Source organism: Pleurodeles waltl, chromosome 3_1 (assembly GCF_031143425.1).
Source record: "Pleurodeles waltl isolate 20211129_DDA chromosome 3_1, aPleWal1.hap1.20221129, whole genome shotgun sequence".
In the NCBI taxonomy this organism is placed as follows: domain Eukaryota; kingdom Metazoa; phylum Chordata; class Amphibia; order Caudata; family Salamandridae; genus Pleurodeles; species Pleurodeles waltl.
Window position 1 is genome coordinate 794,856,592 of NC_090440.1, and position 23,996 is coordinate 794,880,587.

Sequence of the window (23,996 nt, forward strand, 5' to 3'; positions counted from 1 at the left end):
GATTTAGAATTGGAGCAGAGAAGTCGAAATACTTGGATGACATTTGAAGCAAGAGCTTCATCTAGTGGAGACATTTCAAACTAACCTCACAAGGTTATTTTGGACTAATCTGATTATTAGAAGGAGTTGGCCTATACATTTAGGTGTAATTGTGATAGGTTATCTAGCAAGAAATGTTGGCATTTCCTTGCATTTCTAACAGGTAGACCTAAATAATTTGTGTAACTAAAGCAGAACAATCCATACCTGCACCGCCAGTGTTCTTGCAAGAACCAGGATCTCCTAGTATAGCGTGGGAAGATTGGAAAGACATGTTTGAAGCACATTTGGAGGCCATGGAGGGGGATATGTTTGTTTAAAAAAGGAAACTGGCCATTTTGAAGTATTGTTTTGGTGTACAAGGAAGGAGAGTTTTGAGAACGTTACCTATAAATGTTGGTGAGTATATGGATGAGAATGCAGGTTCAGATGCAGATGAGACAGTAGAGGATGAGTATGCAGATGCTTTAAAGGCTTTGGAGGAAAATGTTGGAAAAAAGTAAGCATTGTGGTAGAAAGACACAAATTTGTTTCATGAGTTCATATGCATGGTGAAACTATCGAGCAGTATGTTGCTGTTTTGAGAAGATTGTCCATTTCATGTAAATTTAAAGATATACATGATGAAATAATAAGGGATCAGTTGATTAATAGAACCAATCTTATTAAGATTCAAGAGAAGTTGTTTAATTTGAAAAATCCCACATTTGAAAAAACCATAGACTTAGCTAGACGTATGGAAAACACTTCACATTACGTGAAGGAAATGAGCAGCATTGCATTCAAGGAAAAAATAGAGCAAGATGAAAATGAAAATGCAGCGGTAAATGCGATAAAGAAAACCATACGCACTAGTAGTAACGGAGAGTTTGAAAATGGTTTGATGAAATCACAGGACAGAAGGAAGACCTGTTATAGGTGTGGAAGTGTAAGACACACAGTGGAAGCGAGTAATTGCCCTGCTGATAAAGCAAAGTGTTTTAGGTGTGAAAAGTTAGGGCACTTTGCCAGGGTATGTAAGATGGGGGGAAACTCCATTCATGTTAATGAAAGTTAGAGTGTCATGCACAGTGGCGGTGCCTGTTTGAAAGTAAAGGACAAATCGACAAGGACTGAAGGTAGGCGTAATGAAAGAAAACATTAGGAAGTACCAAGACCAGTATTTTCAAAGACATAATGAAAAGTTGTTAAAAAGGAGGAAAAGATGTGAAAAGGGAATGCAAGTTTGTGTGCGTGCAGGGGAAATTTTCATGAAAGGATTTTCTAAATGGTCAGATCCTAAAGAAGTTCTTGAAGCCAAAGGGAATAGGGTGAGATTGTCAGATGGAAAATGGTGGAACATGAGGAAGGTTACTTTGTGCAGTGAAATTGAAGTGAGACAATTCTTTCGAACTAAGGAAGCTGCAACTGTTATCACTGAAAATAGAACATCTAATCGTGTTAGGATGAAACCTAAGAAACCTGGTGATTGTGTGTTCATAGTATTCTTCATAGATTGGTTAAGATGTGCATTCTTTTCGTGCATTCTTACCAAGCTGTAAATATTTTTTTTTTTTTTTTTTTTTTGCTATGTTGAAAGTTCATTCATTTATTTTTTTGTATCATAGTTTTTTTTATTGTTATGATTGTTTCAATTTATGGAAAGGGGGATGTGTTAGATCGTGTGGCATGTTACATAAATCTGTTTCTATGTATTGGTGTCGTTGTACTGATCCTGACAAGCTATGGAACATACAATGTGGTGGGGAATGGAATTCCATGTGGCTTGGGCAGCTGGAGGAGACTGCGGTCAGGGGTCCTTGCTGATACTCAATAAACAACCTGAACTTCATTTCTAAGGAGTATTTCATCTTCATTTTCCTTGGAAAACTGAGTTGTTACATATTGCCAGAAATTAGATGAGAGAATCACATTGTAACTTGGGTGAGATAAGCACATTCAATCTGAAATATATTGGTAAAGGGATTACTGAAGTGTACAATCAGGCAGTGGCCAGTCAGAAGAAACATCATCTTAAGATGCCAGTTGGAAAAACTGTTGAAACAATTCATGTGATAAGCTCTTTAAATGCAAATAGAATTGTGTTGCTGTGCACCAGAGACTTGGAACAATACCGAACACGTGGAGAGCCACCAGTGTGAAAGCGCAGTCCACGTGGTCTTCATACCTTTCAGAGTGATAATTAGTCTGAATTGTCCTAAAGCCTTCAACATGAGAAACATTGAGGAGTTGTTTCCCTTGCCTTGCTCATTTAAAGGGACAAGAAGAATAGCCAACTTCCGAGCTTACTTTGAGATTCCTTTCAGCTCTACTTGATGCTGAATAGGATGCCTGGGCCGAGCTTTTGGAATTGTAGAATCTGATGGGATCTCCCAAAATTCAAACTGAAATCCTTGATGAATCGTGCTCACCTCTGAGGCATTTGTGACGGAATTTTTCAAAATGTATTAAAAGATTAAGAGAGGCTTCCCTCCTCCTACCTAGATGAGGGAGGTGGCGTAGTGAGAACCTCTGTTTAGATTTTGGTAAGGAAGGATTAGATCATTGACCATGTTGGGATTGAAAGTAGGAAGACTGAAACTTTCCTCACCCATCTGGAGCGAGACAGTGTTTTGGATCATTAAGAAAGGGAAAGCGAGAAGGGTCTGCTAATTTTGACTGGTTTCAAGGCCTGAGCATGTTCCTGATTTTTGAATGCTAAATGCAGGAGCCGCTATAACTCATTTCTAAAGAGTTAAGATCTGTTAAATGATAAATTGAGAACACCTGCCTTCTAGGAGTCTGCTTTCCAATGCTGAAGTTGGATTTGTTGCCATTCTTCAGATTTGGATGCAGTAGAAAAAACTGATGCTTTTAGGATGTCACGGTTTATGCCAAACAACATTTTTGCATTTCTACCATAAGGTTAGAACAGTGTTTACATGCTTGAGCAGCAGTCACTGCTGCTTGAAGTCTTTCCCAAAAAATGGAGATGATTAGTCTACGTAAATTCATGTTCCCTTAGTCAAATTCAACCCTCCATAACTCTTCCTAAGGGCAGTATAAACTCTTCTTTTCAATGGATCTGATAACAAAACCTCTTATGGGACCTAAAGAAATTGACCATTCAGAATAACTAATATGAGTCCCATTCCACCTGCACCAGGAAGATCCAACTCACCATTTGCTGCCTGATAAAGTTTTCAAAGAAATCTGGGTAAATAAGCCTCTTCAAAATTGGAAGATGTAGGAGGAACCGGCTGCCGAAACAGTCCTGTTGTAGTGCTTGGAAGTTTCTTCTCAAAGTGTAATTGAAGATTTTCTGCCTCGTACTTAAATACTGCAGGAAACTCAGTTTCCTGAGCAGATTTTCCAAGGGAATGAGTTCAGGATAAGGAGATTACTCCTTATATTCTACGGATGGCCAGCATGAAATGGAACAAGGAGAAGACTCAGAGGAAAAGAATGAGCAAGAATGAATAACCACCAGGAGGTTCTATCCAGCTGGGGAATGTCTAAAAGGGAGGGACTAGGGGCCAGATGTATCAAAAGTTTTTGCACTCGCAAACGGTGCGAATCGCAAAAATCGCCCGTTTGCGAGTGCAAAAACGTGGTCTGCGATGCATGAAAGGCATTCGCAGACCAAAAAAAGAAATCGCAAAAATTTCGATTATTTTTTTTTTGCATTCCGACCTGGTTTTGCAAGTCGCATTTTGCGATTCGGTATGTCCAGTGGGAAATTGCGAGGCGCAAAATGCGATTCGCAAAATCCAAGTCGCAAATAGATGCTTCAAAAAATCGCAAATTGCGATTTTTCGCAGAATGGCATTTTGCACATGCAAAATACCACTAAGTGAAACCAGGTGGTAACCAGGTGCAACCTATATAAAGAGGCCCAGAATGCCTCAGACTCTTTTCCACAATGGCTGCACTCTACGTCATGGCGAGGAGGATGAGGATCTTGGCAGGTTTGAGGAGAGGGAGGAGGAGACAGGAGCGCATTTTCAGAGTGCGCATTACACTTTTTGACCTGATAGAGGAGGAAGTGTATGACAGGTATAGGTTGAACTCAGCCATGATACTTGATCTGATAGATGAGCTACAACCCATACTGCAGCACACAACACTAAGGACTAACAGCATACCCACCCATGTGCAGGTATTATGCTCCCTACACCTACTTGCCTCAGGGAGCTATCAAAGGGTCATAGCAGCAGCTGGAGGGGTTTCACAGAGTACCCTCTCTAAATTTTTCATTGCATTTATCAACGCCATGCTAAGCAAACTCCAGCAGTACATCAGATTCCCCCACACCCCACAGGAAATACAGCAGACAAAAATAGAGTTTTACCAGATAGCACAGTTCCCCCACGTCCTAGGTGCCATAGATGGCACACATGTGGCAATCTGTCCACCATCAGCCACAGAGTATGTGTACCGAAACCATAAATACCAACATTCCATGAATATTCAGGTGATATGCAATGCCTCCTATATCATAACTGATCTCGTGGCCAGGTACCCAGGGAGCACACATGATTCTTACATCTTTCGCCACAGCGGGATTCACACAAAACTGCTAGCTGGGGAGTTTGGTGAAGGATATCTACTAGGTAATGTCACTCTGTGCACTGGTGCATAGATGGTGAACCCATGTCAGATGGCTCAGTTACTTATTACACCCTCTGTCCCTTCCAGGAGACCGTGCCTACGCATTGCGCACCTACATGATGACGCCCTACCTCAATCCCACAACACCAGCAGAACGGAGATACAATGCAGCACACAGGGCAACCCGCAACGTGGTGGAGCGCACATTTGGGCTGCTGAAGAGTCGCTTCCATTGCCTCCACAAAAGTGGAGGGGAACTACAGTACAGTCCAGAGACCACATGTAGAATAGTGGCTACTTGTGCAATCTTTTACAATATAGCTACAACCAGGGGCATACCTATAGAAATCAGTGACACAGAATCAGATGAGGATGACGATCCCATACCACCTCTACAGCCAGCAGACAGGACCAGTGCAGCAGAGGGAAGGCAAAGGCGTGCCGACATCACACACAACCATTTCAGACGTGAGTATGAATGACACGAATCCACTGAAAACTGTACCTGTGCTGATATAAATTTATTACCTTACGTCAGGTAATGTTTGAATGAGATATAAATGAAACCGGTGATGTCACAAACACAAATAAACTAATGAACAGAGTCATGCACTATTCCCTCATAGTGGCTACAGCAGTGTAATGGCGTCAAGAGTCACTTTTTTCTCCCACGCACACCACTCGGGTGCCCAGTTAAGTCACTGGCACCTCGATTGTCACCCTCAGTGGCAGTGCTGCGCCTGGCACTGCGCCCTCTGGTGTCTGCTGCTGGTACGGCAACACTACTGAGGCTTGAACTGTCCTCAGTGTCCCCCAAGGCTACCTCGCTGGGAGTGGCAGATCTTTGTCCCATTATGTGTTAAATCACATTTGTGATTTGAACTAGTCCCTGGATAACGTCCCTGCTGCAATGTGCAGCCTCCACTTGTGCCGCCACTGCGCGACGGGCGATTAATGCTGTGGAATTAGCCATCCTGTTGGAGGACCTGCAGTAGCTGCCAAACATTGTCCGGAATCTATGCTCCTGTCTGCGCCGGCTAACCCTCTCATGGCGCAGCTCCTGGCAGAGGTCACGGACAGCACTTGTTAGGTCCCTGGTGTCCTCTGAAGCCTCCACCTGTCCCTCACGCAGCTGTATAATATTGCCATTTAGTGCATCCAGTTGGCGATGCAGGCCCATCATGTTGCAGTTGTGTACTCGTAGGTTTCGGTCTAAACTGAGGAGCCGCTTATTTTGCAGATGCTGCTGCTAAAACATAGCAGCCTCAAGGCCCCCGAATAAGGACGGACCCTCACCTGCCTCATGATGTTGTTGCTGGGACTCTGTCGCAATCCTGCGTGGTGCTGGTGTTGGATGACCCCTGCCCTCCAGAATCTGGCAGCGCCTGTCTGGTGCTGACAGTGTGCTTGGCCCTTCCAAGTGCTCATCAGAGTTGCCGCTGAACTCTGGCAGTGGCAGTGCCCTGGGCCTGCGGCGGACAGTGGACATGTGGAGGGACCCACTGGTATTTGTGTCCGAGGGCTGATGGGTGTCCGTCTCCCCTACACATGGAGATGATGTGGCTGCTGGGCCTGGCCCACCTGCAACAACAATATGCAGCATGTCAGTTCTGTATGTTACATTATCTGTCAAAAAATGGCAATAAAGGTACAGGTACTACTCTACACGGTGTTGTGTTACCTTGGGTGTCACTATACTTCATTACATTGTTGTGCTACAGTCTGTACTAGTTTGTGGACTGCCACTCCCATAATGCATTGTTGTGCTGCTTCTAAGATGTGGACTGGACTACTTCACACACTGCTTCACATTACATGCTAATTCCTAAGGGGCTTTTGTGCATACACATATAGGGATCCTAAACATCATTGCACTTACCTTGGCTGGTACTCGGTGTGCCGGAGGTGTCGATTTCTGTGTCACAGCTTTAGGGAGGAGTGTGGATTCCACCAGGTCCTCCAATGGCATGGATGGTGCTTCTGTTGGTGGTCCGCCACCTGTACCCCTGGCCTCCGCAAGTCTCCTTGCCACCCTCTCCTTTGCACGGGAGCGCAGGTCGTACCACCTTTTCTGTATTTCCTCGATGGAGCGCTGTGCCACTCCAATTGCACAGATTTTGGATTGGATGTCCAGCCATAATCTTCTCTTTTCACTCTCAGGAACCTGGAGTGAGCTTTTTCCGAACAGGCGGTCATGGCTCCTCACCACCTCCTCAGTCAGGACCTCAAGCTCCTGTTCACTGAATTTAAGCTTGCGCTTCCTTTCAGCCTTCTCCTGTGCTAGGCCTGCGGTCTCCATCCTGGCTCAGGTGTTTCTGCTCCTGCTGAGTGCTGCTCTGTGTGGCTGGGCTGCTCTCTCTCAGGATGCTGGTTTGGGTGTGGCACCTGAAACTGCCTGGGATGACTCATTTCCTGTTGGTGATGTCATCAGGTTCCTCCAGGTGTGCATTCTCGAACTTTCTCGCATTTTGCGTTTTTTTGTTGTTGTTACCGAATCGCAAACAAATTGCAATTTGCGAGAATGCAAATTGCGATTCGGTAAATGGGCCTCGCAAACCACAAATAGCGATTTTTAAGAAATCGCTAATTCCGAATCGCAATTTAGTTACATGGCCAATTGCGACTCGGAAATAGCAATTTCTTAATAATCGCTATTTGCGATTCGCAAGCTCATGTTTTCATACATATGGCCCTAGGACTTCTAAGTTATCTAACATAAAAGGCAGACTAGAAGTGTCAATATCAGTTTTTTGGTTGCTGGGAGGAGCTTTTTCTCCTGTGATTGCCACCTTTTGGATGCGTACTTTTTGATTTAACGTTTGACCTTTACATGCAACTGGAACAAAGACAGTCTGACAATTGGTGTTAAAATACATAGCCATACATGGCCCTATAAGTAGCTTACTCAACAACTGCAAAATAAATAAAGGAGAGGTGCAGTTCTCCAAAATTGAGCAGCACCAGAAGGTAAGTCAAAAGTAGGTCAGACATACTTCTTAATATTTAATAACACAGTCCCTTTACCTCTGTAAGTGAGATTCTTCTACAATCGCATTTTTAACATGAACACATTAATTCGAGAAATGAAGGGAAGCTAGTCTTAAATATCCTTTCTGTACAGATCAGCTGTACATTTTATTGCTCTGCCAGGGACTGACATATATTTTCTGATTAACAAAGAAGAACCAAACATATGAGAGTGCCTGGCTTCAAATGCACAGTGTCCCACTCTTTTCTGTACTTGCCAGAATCTCTGTGTAACAGTGATCATACAGACAAACATAACTTTCTTGCAGCTAGGCTCCACCCACCAGAAGTTGACATTGCAGAATCACTCACCCAGAAACAGATACTGAGTGAGAATTGTGGAAGAGAGCATTTCTTCCGTCTATTGAAATATACAGATGTTTCCTGGATGCACTACAGAGTGCCCGGCTTCACAGAAATACTTACCCTGGAGCCAGACACTTTTCAGATGCAGTCCAAGAAAATTATACTGAACAAACAAAAAACATCAATACTAAATCAGACATAAAAAGGAATTATCCTCATGGGAGCCCAACTACCCAGAGTTTACTTCAAGTTTGAAGGTGGACCAGGTCCACCTAAGTGGGTTGTCTGCAGAACGTAGACAAAAGTAAGAGGAAACTACTTTGTCCTCCTCCACTTTTGACTCCAACTAATACGTCTGCATTTGGGGAAAGGAGGAGAAGACAAGGGAGGTAGGTTTGAAATGTCACATGGTGTTTGAGGAGAGATTTGTCCACAACAACTAATAAACACTGGGACAAGGTCACATTGAAGATGTAATTGTATATTATATAGCACTTCAGATTCCCTACAGGGTACCAACTCACTTTTGGTGGACAGGTAACACTTTGCTTTGCATGTTTTGGACCATGAGAGAATGTGCATTAGGATGAATATGGACATTGAGCGCTTTTAACAGCTGTATCTGTTGGCCAAGTGTATGTGCTGGTAAGGTAGCTCATTGAACTAAGCCAACTTCAGAAGAAATCAAGGACTCGTCTTACCTCCACATCTAATGTTGTACAGGTTGAACTACTGCATAGTGTGGAATGTTATGCAGGAAGTGGGATGTTGCAGAGAATAGCTTTTAGAGGCATGTTTTATGCAAAGGAATACTTAATGGAGAGAAATGCTGCAGGGAGTGTAGTACAGCATGCAATGGAACGCTGCATGGAGTGTAGTGTTACAGTGTGAGGAATGTTCTCTCTCTCTCTCTCTCTCTCTCTCTCTCTCTCTCTCTCTCTCATCCAGTAGAGTACCTTATAGTGTTTTCTTCCTTGTTTGAAAGGGCAGAGAGGAGTTGGTGGCTGTCAGGATTATTGATTGACAAGCATTAATTAGGAATGTTTTTGCATTTTTCATATCATATGAAATGGTGGATTTATTTTAGCTGGGGGAATGGACTACATTAGACTTAAGAAGAAAAGCACAAGGGCTACTTGTGTGTGAAGATCAGTAGCAGCTATGCCTCTGTATGAAAAAGCAGATGAAAAAATATGTGTCCTATGTGGGTTACCGCTGAATGATTAAGGAGTAGAGTAGCCACTAAGTGAGAAGAGGAAAGTGAGTGTGTATGTGTCCCCTGATTTATCTCCTCTCATGCCCCCGGTTGGTGCCCAGAGTTATTGGCTGTGGTAGATATTTGGACTGGGTTAGAGGGTCGAGTGGAACGAACAGTAAGGTTATGTAGGTGCTAAGCAGTACTGCAAAGCTGCCTTAACAAAGCATTTTCTAATCAGGATGTTGTACTAAAAATAAATATGTTTGACCATTGACTTTGTGTTTCACCACTGTGCATATTAGTTGTTCAATGTTCACCAGTAGCACATTACATTTTGCATTCAGTTTAGCTGCCTATTGGCTTTAACGTGGCATTAGACATTACATTCTGTATTCAGTTTAGCTGCCTATTGGCTTTATCGTGGCATTAGACATTGCCGTTGAGACATTGCAGATGAGCTGTGTTTTTCCACATGGTAAACTAAGCTTGTGTTTTTCGTATTTTCTCTTACCGAACACGATAGCATGATAAGGAAGCGCATATTTTGTGTTTTTCTTTAGTGCAGGGAAGGACTCGGCCTTGGGAGAGACAGCCTTGAAAACTTGGCCAACTTTGACGTTGTTTCTTCCAACTCTGACCTACAGTAGCGAGCATGTTTTGAATATTCAATTATTTAATCTATACAAGCAGTCCCTGGGTAGCAGTGAGGGGGAATTTTCTGAGACTTCAGTCAGGAGTGGATGTCAACTGCCTGACCTGTCCCGTGAGGGTGGAAAATCTCTTTCTCGCAGTTGAACAGGGGTCATCAACTTGCTGGCATGAGAAAGATGAAGAGCAGTGATAGGCCCTACAGTGATGAATTTTGACTTTATTCTTTGCTTGGCAGTTATGCTGTAATATAATCACATATATTTGCTGTGTACATTGCAGTTGAGAATCACTTTGATATATTTTCCTTTCATTGCTGTGACTATTTTTAAACATGTGCCTCCAACCTACTAATCTCCTCTCTCAGGAACCTCGTGGTGAAGTAATAATAAATGTCTTCTTTAAACTAAGAAGTGCATTCCAGAGATTTTTGTCAGCTCGGTCATTAGTGAAAGCAAAACAGATGTACCAACAGCGTGTTGTCAATGTGAGTGCTCAACCATAACAACTTCAAGTTACTACATTCATATAAGACCTAATAGATGGGAGGATCTCTAGGGGGAGGACAGCAATCCTTAGCTCATCACCAGAAAAAGCTCAACTGGAGGTTTACAAAAGATGAGTTTTTACACACTTTTTAAAATCTTCCGATTTCATTTACTGGAATCAGATCTGTTTTTGTAAAGCCTGCAGCTCATTAGCAAGCTCTGCCAAAGAAAATCCTCCAGCTTTGTTATTCAGGCATGAGTATTGTTTGTCTTTTGAAGTTAGAATGGAACTGGTATGGGACATCTCCTCTTCCCTTTATTCTGTCCCTGCTTGACTGCTGATGTGGGCAGATTGATGAGAGTTTGGGGGAATGGGAAGGTGAAAACAGAGCCTGGTGCAAGCCCCAGAGGACCTGCATCTTGTCCAGTGCTCTTACAATACTGGGGACTCGCACTCAAAATTGAGAAACAAGAACTAGAGGTACTTATTGCTACTATTACAAGCCCTGGTCTAGGTTAGAGGATCAGCATTAATAGAGAGTTATGAACTGGGCACCATGTTCTGTGAAGAACAAAGCCTTTCCTGCACTGAGGATCTACCAATGAATTCTAGGTAATCCCATGGACTTTGCAGCAGTCACAGACGTTTTAATGAATTTCTGAAAGGTTTAGGATTGTGGATGTGTCGTTTTTGTACTAAATAGTTTATCAATAGACAACAACTCTAGTGCCACGAGGACTGAATAGCATGGCATTTCTTCTACTACAGGATGAGTTTTGTTAGGTCTGGTGTTAACCAAGCCCTTTTGTTTTTAATAGAACTATATATGCTATGCATATTTACAGGGTGTAGGAAGTTGGCTCTGTATGTACTACTACAAAGTAAGGAATAGTATTCCACGAGTCCAAGGGTTCCCCTTAGAGGTAAGATAGTTGCAAAAAGAGATAATTCTAATGCTCTATTTTGTGGTAGTGTGGTCGAGCAGTAGGCTTATCAGAGGGTAGTGTTAAGCATTTGTTGTACACACACAGGCAATAAATGAGGAACACACACTCAAAGACAATTCCAGGCCAATAGATTTTTATATAGAAAAATATATTTTCTTAGTTTATTTTAAGAACCACAGGTTCACGATTTACTTTAAATGAAAGGTATTTCACTCGGGTATCTTAGGAACTTTGAATCATCACAATAGCATGTACAGTTTTGGCAAAAATGGCAATAAGCTATTTTAAAATTGGACACAGTGCAATATTCAACAGTTCCTGGGGGAGGTAAGTATTGGTTAGTTTTGCAGGTAAGTAAACCACATACAGGGTTCAAAGTTGGGTCCAAGGTAGCCCACCGTTGGGGGTTCAGGGCAACCCCAAAGTTACTACACCAGCAGCTCAGGGCCGGTCAGGTACAGAGGTCAAAGTGGTGCCCGAAACGCATAGGCTCCAATAGAGATAGGGGTGCCCCGGTTCTAGTCTGCCAGCAGGTAGGTACCCGTGACTTCGGAGCGCAGACCAGGGTTTTTTTTTAGGGCACCGGGGGGGACACAATTCAGCACAGAAAGCACACCCTCAGCGGCACAGGGGCGGCCGGGTGCAGAGTGCAAACAGGCGTCAGGTTTGCAATAGGATTCAATTGGAGACCCGGGGGTCTCTTCAGCAATGCAGGCAGGCAAGGGGGGTGCTTCTAAGGGTAGCCACCACCTGGGCTAGGAAGAGGGCCGCCTGGGGGTCGCTCCTGCACTGGAGTTCGGATCCTTCAGGTCCTGGGGGCTGCGGGTGCAGTGTGTTTCCCAGGCTTTGGGCTCTTTGAAGCAGGCATTCGCGGTCAGGGGGAGCCTCTGGATTCCCTCTGCAGGCGTCACTGTGAAGGCTCAGGGGGGTCAACTCTGGCTACTCACTGGCTTGCAGTCGCCGGGGAGTCCTCCCTGTAGTGTCGGTTTTCCGCAGGTTGAGCCGGGGGCGTCGGGTGCAGAGTGGAAAGTCTCACGCTTCCGGCGGGAAACGTGTGGTCTTTAAAAGTTGCTTCTTTGTTGGAAAGTTGCAGTTTCTTTGGAACAGGGCCACTGTCATCTGGAGTTCTTGGTCCTTTTAGATGCAGGGAAGCCTCTGAGGCTTCAGAGGTCGCTGGACCCTGGGGGACGCGTCGCTGTTGCAGTTTGTCTCGAAGTGGGGAGACAGGCCGGTAGGGCTGGGGCCAAAGCAGTTGGTGTCTCCGTCTTCTCTGCAGGGCTTCAGGTCAGCAGTCCTTCTTCATCTTCAGGTTGCAGGAATCTATCTTCCTCGGTTCTGGGCGCCCCTAAATACTCAATTTAGGGGTGTGTTTAGGTGTGGGAGGATAGTAGCCAATGGCTACTAGCCCTGAGGGTGGCTACACCCTCTTTGTGCCTCCTCCCGGTGGGGAGGGGATCACATCCCTAATCCTATTGGGGGAATCCTCCATCTGCAAGATGGAGGATTTCTAAAAGTCAGAGTCACCTCCGCTCAAGACACCTTAGGGGTTGTCCTGACTGGCCAGTGACTCCTCCTTGTTTTTCTCATTATCTCCTCTGGCCTTGTCGCCAAAAGTGGGGCTGTGGCCGGAGGGGGCGGGCATCTCCACTAGCTGGGATGCCCTGTGGCACTGTAACAAAGGGGGTGAGCCTATGAGGCTCACCCCCTTTTTTACTGTTCCTGCAGGGGTAGGTGAGAAGCACCTCCACCCAGTACAGGCTTTGTTCCTGGCCACAGAGTGACAAAGGCACTCTCCCCATGTGTCCAGCAACATGTCTGGTGTGCGGCAGGCTGGTAAAACTAGTCAGCCCACACTGGAAGTCGGGTATGTTTTCAGGGGGCATCTCTAAGATGCCCTCTGGGTGTATTTCACAATAAAATGTACACTGGCATCAGTGTGCATTTATTGTGCTGAGAAGTTTGATGCCAAACTTCCCAGTTTTCAGTGTAGTCATTATGGTGCTGTGGAGTTCGTTTTTGACAGACTCCCAGATCATATACTCTTATGGCTACCCTGCACTTACAATGTCTAAGGTTTTGCTTAGACACGGTAGGGGCATAGTGCTCATGCACCTATGCCCTCACCTATGGTATAGTGCACCCTGCCATAGGGCTGTAAGGCCTGCAAGAGGGGTGACTTATCTATGCCATAGGCAGTGTGAGGTTGGCATGGCACTCCCCTCAGGGTGCCATGTCGACTTACTCATTTTCTCCCCAACAGCACACACAAGCTGGCAAGTAGTGTGTCTGTGCTGAGTGAGGGGTCCCCAGCGTGGCATAAGACATGCTGCAGCCCTTAGAGACCTTCCCTGGCATCAGGGCCCTTGGTACCAGGGGTACCAGTTACAAGGGACTTACCCGGATGCCAGGGTGTGCCAATTGTGGAGACAAAGGTACAGGTTAGGGAACGAACACTGGTGCTGGGGCCTGGTTAGCAGGCCTCAGCACACTTTCAAATCATAACTTGGCATCAGCAACGGCAAAAAGTCAGGGGGGAACCATGTCAAGGAGGCATTTCCTTACACAGGGGCTTTCAGTTAGCTGTCTTCATTTGTTGGTCTGCTGCAGTTTCATTTTCATTTGGCTTCCACCCACCACAGCATGCAGCATGTGAGACAAGATCGGGCCACTTCAGTCATTGGCTTACCTGAAAGTGAGTGACCGTGCTAGAGTGCCAAACTCTTGATTGATGTCTGATGTTTAACTGAATTTTAAACACCATTTTTAGAATGAAGCAGTCGTACGATGACTGCTATTTATTGATGATTGAGGGCCTCCTTAAGAAACTTCTGTAGTTTGGAGCACAATCATTTCCCTGTGAGTCATGAGTTGTGTGTCTGGGTTCTAGAAATGGAGATGTAGGCCTCCTGTAACAATATCAACAACACAATAACTAAGGAGAAGTCATAAATAGAAGGAAGACTGCTAACGCTACCCTTACAAGCAATGGATTTTCCTCAGCACATTATGTTTGGCTCACTCTGCAGAACCACCGTTAGCAGTCCTTTCATATATTAAGGATGCACCACTGTAGCTAAGGACACCAGATGTTTTCGAAAATAATAAGTTGGCCTAAATTGCCCAATAGCCAGACAGATGGCCCTGGGGCTTATATTAGTGAGGATGCATGGGTTAAACATTTTAAAGTTATCTGTTCCTTTATGAAGGAAGAGGAAGATAATTTGCTGGAAGGCGAACCAATTTTCCCCTTATGCATCAGATCCGAGTTGCATGTGGTGTTTGAGGCTGTTAAATCTAGACCACCGCAAGAGGCCCCTGGCCCTGATGGGGTCCCAGTGGACCTTTACAAGGAGGATACGGAGTTCTGGGTACTCATAATTACAGAATGTTAAATTGTGCTGTCGATACCAATTTACCCAGTTGTTGGCATTCGGACAAGATTGTCCCCGCCTATGAAAAAACAGGAACAGGCAAGATCCCTGGTGTTACAGGCCGATTTCACTGTGCGATGCAATAGTTAAAATCGTAGGGCGTATTGCCCTCGATAGAATAGAGGCTTCAGTTGAAGAGACCAAGACAATTTCCAGGGTGCAACATTGCTTTAGGGAAGGTCTTGGTACCTAGGAACAATTTACACCTGATCATTAACAAATATGCCTTTGCAAAAAGGGGAATTCTGCGTCTCACCTTTAGGAACCTCAAAACTACTTTTAGTGGGGTCAGGTGAGGTAAATTATGGAACCCAGATAGGTTTAGACAAGGATCTGGTAGATTTACTAAGGGCACTCCATTACAGACTCACAGACTCCGTTAGGTTTGAGATGGGGGAAAATACTCCAAATCCTTTCCTTTGGCACAAGGTGTTCACCAAGGGTGCATCCTGGTGACAGTATTGTTTCCATTTTATATAACTGCCTTGATCGCTTGTTTGATCTTATCTGAGAAGGATATGCCTACGATCAGTTCCTCCCTTACTGTATGATGACACAACACTCTTCCTCTTATGCAATTCTAATGGTTTGAGAGGCTTAGTAAAAAACTTCGTGCAATTAATGGATAACTTAGACTTAAAAATGATTAACTCAAAAACCAAGTACCTGGTGTGTGGTTTGAAGCCAAAGAAAATACTTCCCATTTGCATTAAGGAAAATTGAACTGAGATGGTAAACGATTTCCCGTACTTACGGGTGATATTTGAATCCCCCTAGCTCGTGGTTGTCTTGCCTTTTGAATATATGTTTGCGCTTTAATTATTCAGTGGGTGCGCTATTTGATTTTCCCAGCAGCGTAAACAGTAAACAAACGTAGCCCCTTTTAAAAATCTGTGAACGAAAATGTCTACCTGTATTGACCTATGGAGCGGGCATTTAGGGATACCATGATGTCACCAAAGTGCAGGTCGAGGATAATCGATTCTGTAGGCTCTTGTTAGGCCTACCACTTTCCATGCCACATTTTTTTAACTTGAGGAATTAGGTATTAGATACGTGGAAGATCGAATTAAGTTAGCACCATTGCTGTTTTGGACATCAATATGGGGTTACAAACATGCTGTGTTCAATCAAGAAACCAGAGCTGACTCCATGTTATGTTATATGGGCCGTCTAATCCCATGGTTCAAATATATTGAGGCTATTTCCGAAGCCATTGGCAGACCAGATCTGTACACATCCCCTCATCTTTTTACAAAGGCCGATATTTGTAGTGTGGAAACAATTAAGTTTAGAATTTTAACGTGGCCAGAAAAGAGAAGGAAATAGGAAAATTCATGTTGCTGAACTATTCTATTGTTCAAACAATTAATGACAGAGAACCGTACTTCACCTGGGTTACGCACCCGAGGCAAATATTACTTCTTACCATATTTCACCTGGGGACCATCAGAAGCAACCTGTATTTATCCCTTGGTCAGTAGGATACCGCATCTGTTTTGATTTGTCCCTGTGACAAAATATCTGTTCATACCTTGGTCCACTTTGTCATTTTTCCCAAATATTATGTACCTCTTAAGAAGAAAATTTTCATACCCATTCTTGAATCACATGTATTTTATAAATACAAACCAGCCCTGCTTTTTGTACGCATGTTACCTAATCAAATTATATGTTATTCTGTGGGATGTTTTTTGAAAGCTGTTTTAAGTAAACATAATCTGCTTAACTTTTGAACTGTCCGTAAATTTGAAATCATGGATTGATATTACTGCTAAACTTTTTTTATTTTTTTTTATTAAAATCATCCTTTTTAGTAATGTTCTTTCAATGTTTAAGAGGTTTTATGATAGTTTTTTAAACAGTTTAATAAACCCGATTGATTGATTGAAGTATAGAAATAACCCGTAGTCCCCTCAGTCAGAAAGCTGATTAAAGTGATTTATGGTGTTACCTTAAACCTTACCTTATGTAGCCCTGTAACTGTCAGAAAGAAAGAGGAACCTGTATGCAGCAACTCTCCCAAACACCATCACAACACCCTGACATCCAGAGTTTTTCACAATATGATACATGCCAAGGAAAGCTATGGAGGCCTTTTTTTGATAACTAACCTAGGGACTGCACCATTTATCGATTGCCCTTTAACAATGAACTATGTCATTCACTACAAGGGCCCCAGTTTCAACAGCCTACCCACATCCTAGTTGACTATAGACCATTTTCTACAGCAAGATGATTCTCTAGTGTATTGCTTGGGTCCAGCAACTGATAGTGATGATCGTACATATTTCCTTATGGAGTTTGAGAGAGTAGCCACCAGCTATGCACATACAGTTTAGTTTTGGGAATAATACGCAATGCCACTTTTTGTTGGTGCATTCCAGTAAGCTCTTCTGCATGATCAGTCCTTTATATGGATCTGAAAAGTGTGATCCTTGAACATTTTGGATTAGAGGATAAAGTCTACGTTATCTGTTTCTGTGCAGAGTGCTTTTTAAACATCAAAAGCCTAAATACTGTTGCTTCAGAAATCTTGGAGACACGTGTTTCCAACTAATATTGCTATTGCAAATGAGAAATCCTAAATATACTTGGAGCAATTTGAGACTTTGTCTGCAGCAAATCAAAGATGGGCACATCCGCACCTGAAAGTGTAACTGCAAAACTGCATTTTTGTAGAGGTTGCCCATCACTGTGTTAAAACAGGAAACCCCAAAGTAGTCATTTTACTAAGTCAAGAGCCAGCTATTACTGCCTCAAAGATTTGGGAGTCAAATCTGTGACACCTACAGTTCAAAAACCTCAAGTGTTTTAATTGTGTACCATTTCCTAATCTATAAATGGGACCGCCTTCAGCTGTACCATAGAGACCCCCGGGTTATTAGTGTGATGAGTGAGACTATATTGCCCACAGTCCCCTCCATTGGGTTGCAGAACCCATGGGCCTCAGAAACCACACAATTGACAGATCTAGTGAGTTTTGTAAGCTCCTAAAACTGATTGGAAAATCTGCCAGAGCCTAGTAGCCACTAAGTATTTATAGACCCTAGACCAAGTGCTCCTGGCACCAGAAAAGGAATGTCAGTAAAATATTGGCACAAGGATCATCTGTGTCCAGAGTGAGTAGCAATGATATCCCGACCCTATTGGTTCATTTTACTACCAATGATCTTGAGAAATGGTAGTGCCAAATCTGAAGATGTTAGCATAAGGGGTATGGTTTGACATTTCCAAACTCTTAACTTAGGCCCTGTTGCAACCATTACCTGAAATTCGAAGTTGCAGGAATGGATTTGCTATGGTCTTTTGTAGCGCATACTGAGAGCAACAAATCAGTCCTAATTGTGGTGAACTATACAAGAAGATACTGGAAGGCCAGACCCCTCACTATAGCCTCTATTCAGACCCCCAAGATACTGTAGCATGGGTTAGCACATTTTGTGGTAACACATATTGAAATTGTGTCGCTTGCAAATTGCTTTTATGACATTTTTGCAGCACTTTACTTTGTCCTGCTTCCACCGTTCAAAATTGAGTAAAACCTGTTTTCTTTACTCCTCCTCCCCTCAACTTCAAAATAGCCCCATACCCACCAAATTAACTATAACTTTCCCCATGTGGAATTAATTTGCTCCATTTTAGTGAGGATAACCTCCATGCAGCAGCTCTTAAGCATGTCTGTCACACATGATGAGGGATTCAGTCCAAATGAGTGATGGGGATGCATTACTTTGACAGCCACCTCCATCATCCCTTCTGTTATGTTGCTTCTGGGATAAACAGACATGCATGCGAGTACCAAGTAGGGATGTTAAAGTAGGCTGCTAGAGTGGAGGCTGGGACATGAGCATGCGTCCCCGCTACAGAAGACTATTAATTTAATCACGTTTGATGTTCAGCTTTGAATGTATTTTGCAATAGTCTTCACAGTTTTCCATACCCACAACTTTTCTTACTGTTCCCAAAATATAATAACACGTTTTTCCAGGCAACAGAAGGTGGTAATTGACTCCCTTTCATAACAGAAATTGGCCATTGAAACAGAGTGACTAATTCCACAGAGGTTTTGATATTTTGTGCCATGGGAGGCAGAGCTGTAGACCTGTCAAGCAAACGATTATTTTTGCAGTGATCTCAGCACAGGAGCTAGATGCCGTCATCAGCCCTTCTGGTATGCCTTTTAGGGATCTTGTCAGACAGGCAGGGCTCTCATAACCCAGAGCAGGAGACTGAGCATAGGTAGTTGCAAAAATGATTTATAGTTCTTCCCGTCCAGGACACACAAGGGACACACATTCTCTTGTTCTGCCAGAAGAGTTGGGTCCCATCTCTGAATATTTAAAGTACATTCTGTGTGTTGGGGTGTTCCCAGTTGTACTTTGTCACACACCTGGTCCGCCCTGAGACGTTCTTCCTGATACCCACATTTGCAAATAATTTGTGTCACAGGTGTGCAACATATGTTGGCCTGCGACATATTTAGGGCAAGGCTGCAGACAAATGTCAGAGGTATTTGTTTATGACTCCTCAGGCAGCAGGCAGGAAATAAAATATTAACACCCCGATTGTCTGGAGCAGGCCCTCCTTTTATTAGGTAAATCAGCAGTGCTGTGATTCGGGACATTTTGCCAGTAGTTCAGAGTGACGGAAAAATGATGATTTTGCCATTTTTTTGGTGTATTGCAAAATCACAAAATCCTGAAGGATTGCAGCTGTTAACATAATTTTAATTAAGTAGGACTTGCATCAGTTAATTATTTCTGATTAACAAACTCATTTCAAAAACTCTTTGGTCAATTCTGCATCTGCATAAAAAAGATTCAAGTATCAGGGTCGCTTTCAGAAAGGAGGGGGACTTGGACCATAACTCCCAACACTGCCAGGGTGCCACAATGTCACCAACGAGCCCTGAGGCGCTCCTAAAGCCGGCTCTGTATCCTGCTGCGCGGGACGCTTGTCAGAGAGGAGGGGGACTTGGAGCATAACTCCCAGCACTGCCAGGGGGCCGTGACATCACCAATGCACTTGGAGATGCTCCTAATGCCGGCTCTGTATCCTGCTGCGCGGGACGCTTGTCAGAGAGGAGGGGGACTTGGAGCATAACTCCCAGCACTGCCAGGGGGCCGTGACATCACCAATGCACTTGGAGATGCTCCTAATGCCGGCTCTGTATCCTGCTGCGCGGGACGCTTGTCAGAGAGGAGGGGGACTTGGAGCATAACTCCCAGCACTGCCAGGGGGCCGTGACGTCACCAATGCACTTGGAGATGCTCCTAATGCCGGCTCTGCATCCTGCTGCGTGGGACACACCCGGCCGTGTGCCCGGGCCAAGACTGGGCCAAGAGCGGGCCCATCTGCGCTCTCCAGAGCCTGGAGGAGGCCGGGCTGAGCCCACTCGCTGACTCTGCACCTCGGGGTGAATGTTACATTTACTCTTTTCATAAGACTCTATAACTAACAGCCAGCTTACAAACTGTCCACCCTAAGCCGGTACCCGATTTCTGTTGTGCTGCTTTCTGCTTGAGCCTAAGTCCCCTCTTGAAGATAATCGGCAAAAAGAAATACTCCAGGTTGTTCCTCTAAAGTGCAGTCCCTGCTTAAATCCACCAGTATAAATACAATGCTACAGGGTGATGAAGCAGAAAATGAAAGTTTTGATTTATTAACGCTTAAACGTAGTGCTGAAATAATCATGTGTGACTTTAACCGAACTAATAAAGATTGTACGGGGACAAAATGTGCCCTCAGAGTAGTTTGCCAACGTTTATACGCGTGCTTTATATAACATGGTGTATTAGAATTGCACTAATCCGACATAATCATAAACGTGTGCTATGATTTGCTTGTTTGAAATGTTTTAGCTTAGCATTACTTTAGCGGAGGCTTTGGCCTAGTTGCCTGGTCTCACGGTTTAGATGCTCGTATTTTTCCACTGTTCTAATAAACGTGTATTTTTGCTTGAAGCTGTACTTTTCCACAGAAACTGTTCACATGCTTATCTTAAAGTTAGTGCCAGCCTGGCATATTTTCTCTTTAATTCAAGGTCGACTTGCAGGTGCGGACAATGGAGGCTCTGAAAGTGAGCTAATTGGGAGACAATGTTGCAACTTGCGTGCCCATCTCCAAGGATAATGTATGCTTAAGTAAAAGCTTGAGAACTGTCGTTTTTGATTGGTCAATTTGAAGCTAACCTATGAACCCTCCAATGGAAGACCCTACTGGACTTGAACTGTTGTCTATAAAAACCAGGTGCACGAGAAGAAGGTAGCCATTACAGCCATTACGCGCTATGATTGCCATTGAGCTATTATCGGCCATTACCCGGACACTACGCCATTTTGACTTCGTAGCTATTATGGCCCACTTTGCTGCGACGCCATTTTGAGAGACTTTGATTCTTTCTCTAATCGAGAGAAAGAGACTTTAAATGATTCTTGCCCTAGAGACTGTAACTTTGATTTGATTCCTTTGCATGAAGTAGTAGTTTTACCTTGCCGCCGTGAGGCAATTGCCCCGTTCACCCCTGCCCCTTTGTCCCGTCCCTTGCTGATCGAGAAACGGTACCCATGATGACCGAAGAACGGTACCTGTGAGACGAAGACTTCCTTGTGTGCTGATCGTAATTGGTAAATATGAAAAGAAATTGTAAAATTGCATTGTGTTTCTTTTAGGTAACCAACTGCTGATTTTGGTAAGAGCCCTAGTTAGGAGTTTTCTAAATTAATGTGTTGCTAAATTGTTTTTGCATGAAGTCCCACATGCTGATGCTAATTTGAGGTTAGATGAGGATTCCATATGTCGCACGATGCAATTTGAGATCTTGTTATGCTGACTAAATGTATGCCATTAGTTCATTACAGATTATCGTATTAGTGATTTGCATTGCCATTATCGAATGCCTAGTGATTCAAATGCTTCATAGATTGCACTTGTTTCGTCGTTATGGACAGCTATTAATGTTCATATATGTTTATCATTTGGTGTTGAGACACATTTATATTGTGCTAGCTTTGTTAATATAGGGAAATAAATTCACTAACTTTGCAATAAACTGGTGTGGTTATTCCTGACTGAAAGGTCAGGGTTCGCCGAAATGTATTCTGGATTAATTGTAAAGTGTTATGTCGTTCAAGGTGTTGCCTATGTTCGTTATTGATTATTGATTTTGATGAGATTGATCGATTAAGAGTACAAAGAGTTCCCACTAAGTCAAAAGATTCATCGGCCTAAAGAGCGTCCGAACACAGGTAAATTATTACTACGGACCGCTCTATCAAGGGGGCTATGGGAATTATTTCAACAGAAATTAAGTTTACAGAAAGGCGCCTGTTGCTGGGTGGCCCTAATGACCCTTCTCTGGATGGGAGTTTACTGGGTAGTCCGCCCCATCCCTCCCCCCGCCCACCTAATGAAGTTCGATGGACGGCAGTTGGATACGGAGGGCAACTGCAGGCCAGCTTCCACTCCCGCAGGTGTGCGTCCAAAAGTTCACACTCAAACATTGCCTGTCTCTTGGAGACCCAGACTGCATCCAGTGGAAGGGAGACTGAAAGTGAGAGCTAGTGCCACTGTGGGTTCCATGGCCAGTGATAAGCCCTCTCAGGGGGAGTCTGGCTATGTTCTCTATTGGGCAGAGCCCCTAATGCAGTCTCTGCTTGGGAAAATCCAGGACATTCTTTATAAGGAGCTTTCATCTTTATTTGATAGGTTGGAAGACATTGAAAAGTGCTACGTCTTGGTTGTTTCCCAGGATAACCTTCAGTCACAATAGCAATGCCTGAATCCCAGGTGGCTGTTCATGGTTCTATCTCTGAGCTTAGCTCTGGTATGATCGATGGCTCTGGCCCTCCGTGCAGCGCACATCCAGCTGCTGGGGCTTCCAGGAAGGGGCACCCCTCTGGGGGACTAACAACCTGGGTGCATACCATTTTACCATGTCAAGTCAAAGAAGTTGTGGTGCCCTATCCGGATATCTTATGTGTTGCCCTAAGCTCAGCCTCCCAAACTCTTTGTATTTATAATGTGTACCTCAGGCTGGGTGGAGTTGATTATGAGTCTCCCACAACCGAGACATTACATTTGCATATGTCAGAAGTCCCAGGTGACATTCCTAAAATGTGAGGGAGACTGTAATTGTCAGTTTGAAACCCTAGATAATAGTGGCACCTCCATCACTCAGGAAGAGGATGTCTGGGGAATTCCCAAGTTGAGTATGACACCTATTAAGAAATGGCACGCCTTGGCTCTGCAAATCAGTGCCCGAAGCGGGGCCTTCGAGTGGGGAATGGGAGAATGAGGTCAGACAAAGAGGGGAGCCACACTTTTTTTCGAGCATCTGGCACTAGTCTTATTGATTATATTTTAGTGGATAGAAGGTTGTGGCTGTCATTCATAAATATGTCTGTTATCCCCCGTGAAGATAAGAGCCCTCTGATTGTGTTTTATGATCACTATTAACATGCACAAAGTGAAATGGACTAACTTGGTTAACTCCGAGGGATCATTGGGGATGTCTGCTCTTTGGTCGCAGATAACATTGGGGATCTTGTGATGGGGAGGTGGGACCTCCCAATGGGGCTGAGAGGGATGGAATTAGTTTTATCCATATTAATTTGTTTATCAACTTAAAGATTTTTTTTTTTTTTTGCAGCAGCAATAGATCTCCCATACTTGGTTTAATAAAGCCTGTTGGACTGCCAGGCTTGCCTTGATTTCTGCAATCAAGCAACAGGACAGGGGTGGGAATCAAGTACAGAGGGCTCTCTCTCTCTCTCTCTCTATATATATATATATATATATATATATATATATATATATATATATATATATATATAAAAAAAAACTATTGCCAAAAGAGAGTGGCAAATGTCTAAGTGGCAGTTTGTTAGACACTGTTAGGAAGGGAGAAAGGGAGACCCAGTGGGATCTGGTCTCGGTGGGCAAGAAGGAGGGGGCATGTTTTGCAGGGGCAACAGTCCCAGCGGCTCATTCAATTTCCCATTTTTTCAACTTCTATTCCCTGAGCAGGGGGGGAAATGCCCCTTGAACAACCTTCACTGGACAGGAAGCCAGAGGAAGGGATGGTTGTCCTTAATAATGGCGAGTCATCTACCCCAATCACAGAGGAGGAGGTCCAACTAGCTATTGCCTGAATAGACCCCAATAAAGCGCCCGGGCTGGATAAAGACCCAGGGAACCTCTTTCTCAATGCCTCAGACATCTGTAGCCCCTATTTTATGGTCATTTTTAACAACATTATGGCTGGTGCAGATAGCCACCCAACCTGGTTGGGTGCTGACATTATCCCCATCCACGAAA

The 23,996-nt window shown here is 43.9% G+C and overlaps 1 protein-coding gene across 1 annotated transcript in view; it reads left to right on the forward strand.

Annotated features, from left to right (window-relative positions):
* Positions 1-446: 446 nt before the first annotated feature.
* The window catches only part of LOC138283541 (forkhead box protein M1-like), a 135,795-nt gene continuing 112,245 nt past the window's right edge, over positions 447-23,996 (forward strand). Inside the window, exons 1-2 of the mRNA XM_069221481.1 lie at positions 447-538; positions 628-917. Of these exons, the coding sequence (XP_069077582.1) occupies positions 447-538; positions 628-917 (382 nt within the window). The remainder of the gene's footprint in view (positions 539-627; positions 918-23,996) is intronic.